This window comes from Austrofundulus limnaeus, unplaced genomic scaffold (genome assembly GCF_001266775.1).
Source record: "Austrofundulus limnaeus strain Quisiro unplaced genomic scaffold, Austrofundulus_limnaeus-1.0 Scaffold56, whole genome shotgun sequence".
Classification (NCBI taxonomy): Eukaryota; Metazoa; Chordata; class Actinopteri; order Cyprinodontiformes; family Rivulidae; genus Austrofundulus; species Austrofundulus limnaeus.
Genome location: NW_013952458.1, coordinates 918422 through 924364, shown reverse-complemented (window position 1 = coordinate 924364; position 5943 = coordinate 918422). Strand labels below are relative to the sequence as shown.

General features: G+C 40.0%; 1 protein-coding gene across 2 annotated transcripts in view; it reads left to right on the top strand.

The window, feature by feature from the left end:
- slc45a4a (solute carrier family 45 member 4a) overlaps nt 1-5739 on the top strand; it is a 48361-nt gene extending 42622 nt beyond the window's left edge. Inside the window, exons 10-16 of one of the 2 annotated variants that reach the window (XM_014009269.1) lie at nt 67-228; nt 416-515; nt 590-670; nt 753-883; nt 1028-1096; nt 1817-1971; nt 2164-5739. In XM_014009269.1, the coding sequence (XP_013864723.1) occupies nt 67-228; nt 416-515; nt 590-670; nt 753-883; nt 1028-1096; nt 1817-1971; nt 2164-2341 (876 nt within the window). In that variant the 3' untranslated portion in view covers nt 2342-5739. The remainder of the gene's footprint in view (nt 1-66; nt 229-415; nt 516-589; nt 671-752; nt 884-1027; nt 1097-1816; nt 1972-2163) is intronic. The other variant, XM_014009270.1, reaches the window with a different exon arrangement.
- Nucleotides 5740-5943: the final 204 nt, after the last annotated feature.

Sequence of the window (5943 nt, the reverse complement as noted above, 5' to 3'; positions counted from 1 at the left end):
TATTTATTTATTATAACTATATTCTGAAGTTACAGCCCTTTTACTGATGTTATTCTGTGCGGTCAGGTTGAGACCACTGTTCGGCTGCTGTGGCTCTCCATGCTGAAGATGCCACCGGAGCTGCTTCGTCTGTGCGCCTGCCACCTTCTGACATGGTTCTCCATCATAGCACAGGCCGTCTTCTTCACCGATTTTATGGGACAAGTCATCTACAATGGAGATCCTACTGTACGAAACTACTACATTAAATACACTTAGAGAGAAGCAGTGGACTGTGATTTGTTTTTATATTTTTTAATACATTTGTAACATTTTCTCTTAACATTCCCAGATATTTATTTTGTTCAGTGTCATGGCAAGTTGTCTCTAGGTGTATATCTGGTGGCTCAAGTAATTTTTTTTCTCTCTTTTGCAGGCTCTTACCAACTCAACCTCATTGGATAATTATCACAAAGGAGTTCAAATGGGATGCTGGGGCTTGGTTATATATGCTATGACCTCAGCTACATGCTCAGGTAACGACACTCGCAACTTTAAAGTTTTCTAAGTTTAAATATGGCCGATAACTGTTAACTATCCTCCTTTCCAGCTGTTCTTCAGAAGTATCTGGACAACTTTGACCTGAGCATTAAAGTTATTTACATCCTGGGAACACTCGGATTCTCAATAGGTAAGAACCACAGCGGAACATCAGAATCACAAAGAACTTATTGGGTCATTTTAGTCAATTTTCTCTCTTTTTTTCTTTATAGGAACTGCTGTCATGGCTATCTTCCCTAATGTATACGTGGCCATGGTAATGATCAGCACCATGGGGATCATCTGCATGAGTATCTCCTACTGTCCTTATGCTCTGCTTGGACAATATCAYGAAATGAAAGAGGTACTGAAAATTTGTTTTCAGTCAAAACATTCTCTGTTCTGCTTCATTTGTAACATTAACCTGCTTCTTGGACAGAGCAAAGTGACTTCAGCATATTTTCAATTGTTATTTAGAAATGGAAATTTCTCTCTCTCTCTTCTGCAGTACGTTCAGCACAGTCCTGGTAACTCCCGCAGAGGATTTGGTATCGACTGTGCCATCCTATCATGTCAGGTGGGTGTTCACGGTTAATCTGTAAACTCTGATTTAAGGTTGTTACTGAGCAGAACGTAAACATACTCTGTGGTTTCAGTAGTTAATTAGTAGGAACTGTTTAAATCAGGGGTCTGCAACCTGCGGCTCTGGGGCCACATGTGGCTGTTTGGTCCCTCTGCAGCGACTCTTTGAAAACATAACAGCATCATTTACCTACAAAAGAAATCAATGAGCATGCAAATATGTGATCAATACTACTAATACAAAAAGTAAAACCTGTTGATTAGCTCATGTTAACCTGTTTACTTAAAAAATCCAACTTCTTTCTTTGATCTTTTTCTCAAATCCATCAGAATTACCTTTAAAGAATTTAAAAACTACATAATAAGAAGAGTTAATAAAAAATATGCCTGAATAGTTCAGTTGTATTAGTTTTTATAAAATTCGGAATAAACTATGTACAGTATTTTCTTGTTTACACGAATCTGGTCTTTTCATTTTTCCTGATGTGTAAAAATAATAATAAATAACAAAATTCACAAAATATTTATATGTTTTGTAATGTCACCTCCACTGGCTGTAAAGGTTCTCGAAAAGGCCCACGGACCACCACGGATAATTGCAGATGTAGCTYGCTTTGTGGCTCTGAACACATTTTATTAGTGCGTCAAGTAGCTTAAATGGGTCTTTTGATCGTAAAGGTTGCAGACCCCTGATTTAAACGATGTGGTYTTGCAGGTGTACATCAGTCAGATACTGGTGGCCTCAGCTCTGGGTGCTGTGGTGAAGGCTGTTGGCAGCGTTCGAGTCATTCCCATGGTGGCCTCTGGGGGCTCCCTTCTCGGGTTTTTCACTGCCTGTTTCTTGGTTATTTACCCGACGCCGAACAATGGGTGAGCATGCCGCCTCTTCTTTCACTTTAGACCTTTTCACACGGCATCTTTGAGTCGGAACTGTAGCACCTCGGGGAAATGACTCTTGCATCTATCTGAGCAGCTAGCAGCTGGCTTCCCTTTTTGTTTTCTTAAAAGGCTGRTTTATCATTTCAAACTACAGCTCTGATTGACTTTCATTATGATTTGCAGAGATAAGGACTCCAAAGCGTCGGAGAAACAGACCTTGACGATGCTGGAAAATCCCAGCATCAACGAAGGGGCGGTCACCGTGGTGGTAGAGAAACCCAGCTTCCTGACGCTCACCAAGGAGGGCAAAACCACCGCCGCCACCACTTCCTGTCAACTGGAAAACGAGTCTGCTCTGTGATTTGGTCCGAGTTCCTGCAGAAACGACTGAACCGACCGTTGAACTGATTCCTGGATGGGACTTCTTTGTGCCTCCATCTGAACTTTTTATTTTTATTTTATCATCAGCTTGCTCTGGAGCCAGACTCGAGTCAGACCAACTTATCAATCAGAAATCCTCCAGGTCGCAGTGCTTCCTCAGCCATAAGCAAAACTCCCACCCTCCTAGCCCACACGGACCTTCAAACGACCCATCAGGAAGGTGAAATGTGTTTGTTCGTTTAAGAAAAAAGGTTGCATCTGTCTCTCAGGGCTTTAAGGAGGTGCTTTTGGAATCCTCACTTGCACTCTTCATCTTTAGCGAACCGTCAAATAAACACCTGACCTACAGTACGAGCACTGCTGATGAACGTTATTCTTTAAAGCTGCAATCATTTAAAAAGAAAAAAAAAATGCTGAAAATCGTTCTTCCTCACCCTGGAGTTGACTTGATTGACCTTCGTCTTATTGAAGCTGATGATGCTAACCTGGAGACACCAAAAGAACCGGGACAACAAACTCAGCTCTGCAGGACTTTTCCAGCTTCTCGACACTAGCTTTAAGACTCTAAAGACTTTTGGAAGAAGCATTTGTGAGCTCAAAGCCTGGTTTCTGATGGGGGGAAATTATCTATTTTGTGTGCCCCAAGCTGAATGCTAATATTTTGCTTTCTTCCATGTGGCAGGAGTGTGTTTTTATCTTCACTGCATGGCAAATATGATATAGATCGTATGATCTGCTCAGAAATATAGAGTGTGAGCATAAAGCTAATATGTTGGAAGTGAACGCCACACTTGCTGGGTAAAATTTCCACATAAAGAAAGAGCAAGGTGCAATGTCTGCAGTACAAGGGGCATTACAATCCCAATATTGTTTTTTATGTTCKGACTAATCCTCACTAACCTACATGCTGCATGTTAGAAAAGCAGAGAAGACACAAACCGAGCTTTATTTGCTTTTAACAATGCTGTCGGCACAATGTTTGTCCTTAAAACGGCTCGTGGGATCGAGCCGCCGTTGCGAAGTGCGTTACAGGGTTCAGAAAGGAAAGCGTTTACTTTAGGTTGCCTTTTTGCAGTTTGGAGTTTGATTTGTTTGAGGAGGAGGTCAGCAGGATGGAGTTACCGGACACYGTTTCTTCCAGTAAAACGACACCAGAGATTGTGTTGAGCTTCTGTTTTGTGACTCGTTTTCTCAAGCAGCGGTCTGAGCTTCTAGTCGTGTTTTTGTCTTGTTTCAGTCCAATGGGCCAAATGAAATCTGATCAGTAAAAAGGAGAGCAGAWGACTTTACTGTTCTGTATGGGTGTTTGTTGGAGAAAAGAGGGAGTTGTGAATTTAGAGGAGAAAAGCGCTTATTGTTGCTGAGAGTTAAAAAAGTCACATTTCTCAGATGCCGTGATTAAGTTTTTGTATAGCAGGATTTAATTTTTTTTATTTGTAAGTTTGGACATTCACATTTTAACTTCAATCCAAGTTCCTTTAAAGCGCAGCTGGTTGTCACCACGCTCGGCTTTGTTCTGGCCGCAGCTCACCAAACAGTCGCCAGTTCGGATTAAACTTCGGGTCTGAATGTGGGCCAGTTTGTGTTGATGACTGGCAAGTGTAGCAACAGTTGGATTGTGGTGTGGCTCGAGTTGGACTGAGAGATTGACCTGGTTTGTTATTGGCTTTTTTTAAGGATTTTCTGTGACTTTAAAACAGGAAACAGTATCAGCTGCTGGGGGTTAGCAGCTGCAGAAGTAGCATAAGTGTGGATGGGGAAGTGAAATTGCTGAGTTTAACTTCACTTAAACCAGTTCCTTCTATGTTTTAGGTAAAATCGATAAGCTGAAGAGTTTTTTATGGATTGATTCCACTCTAGTCTTGGTGATGCTAAGACCAAAACGAGCAAATTATAGCAAATGAGTTTGGATGAGATCGTTCTGAGCCRTGAGGACGATAAATTGTGTGGATTGAATAAAAGGACACAAGTGGAGTTCAAGGACAAACATAAAAAAGGGGAGGTTTGCATGAAGCAATACGCATGAGTGAAACGCCAAAGTGTAGCTCTGCACAAACCGCTCGAGCTCTTCGTTTTCCCAGCAGGTCAGGGATGTATTTCCCAATGCATGGCCAGATGTCTGTGTCTTTTTTCTTCTTCTTCTTTTGTTTCTTTCTGTTTTAGGACTTTAAATCTTTAAATGTGTGAAAACATCTTTAAGCTAAAGCCTTGTGCTCGGTCAGTAAAGAAGCATGTGAGATTTTCCTGTTTTGCACAAGCAGCRTTTATTTCGACATCAATGTCCCAAGCCTTTGAAGCTGAATGTTCAGAAAACACGGCCACTCGGTTTGGCCTGCCGGAAGATTTGAGTTCTTAATTTTTGATTTCACCTTGTGACCTAAAATGTTGTTTTCCATTTTAAAAAAAAGTAATGAATGTGAGTTGATTTCAACTAAAATCATTCTTGTTTTAATGTTTGAGCCAGAAGCATCCTGATGTTGCACAGAACTTGCACACAATTTAGCAGTTTTTTTTTAATGGCAGCAACTAAAATCAGTGGAGTTGTGTTGCAAAAGAAAGATAGAGCTGTGCATATTTATTTTTTGAGCTTGTGTCTGTACAGGACATTTAATTTCCAAAAGATGAAAGTTTTTTATTTGCTGTTGTGGGAGAAGTTACAGAGTAAACTGGACTGTGTGTGGGACAGATGGTGTGAAAGACGGGTGTTTTTTTTTCTTTAAAAAGGTCATCTCAGTGTTTATTCTGGTTCTTATTTTCTGTTTGTCTGGTTTATACTTAATGCTGGAAACATCAGCTTTAATACTGAGTGTTTTTTTTTTACTTTGTCTTTAACTTCTAGGCTGAGCCACTCACCAGAGTTTAATCTTTGCACTTTTTTCCCCCTGTAGCCGCCGTGTTTGATTCCACCGTCCCGATCACTGAACGAATGCTGAAATGCAACATTTTTTCCCCCTTGTTTTTGGTTGTTTGATGGTGAAAACAGAACAGCCATACAGTCAGTCCAACCTGTCTGAGCTCTGTCTGTCTGGCTCTGCCTCTAGTGCTTTGTGTGGTAACGGCGAAGGAGAGAGATGCCTATAAACTTTGATTTTCTTGGAGTAAATCAAGACTATTTAAAGAATGGGAAAGCAAAGTATACACAGTGTATTATATATAACATGCCTTGTTATTTGAAAGACCTAATTACATATTTTTTTCTTTTAGTTTCTTCTTTTTTTGCTGCTATAAAAGAAAGATGATTATTTTTGTTAGTAGTTCTGTTTTCTATATAAAGTCTGTATATTTCTCTCTGTTACATAAATAATGCTTGAGTCTCCGTGAGCAGGAGTCTGGATGAACACTGTATGAACGCAACCTTAAAATCTGTTCAAAACTCAACAATGATGTGTTTTATTTTTTTCAAGTCCAACAATATAATAAAATGTAACACCAACAGATTTCTACATTAGATATTTAGAAGTGGGGTTCAGTGGTAAGTCCATGAATAATTATCATCTTACCTGTTTTAGATGACTCTTTGAATAACCTCAGTTTGAAAAGTTTTTAATTTTGACCAGATTAATGGCTATGTTGGGCTCAAAC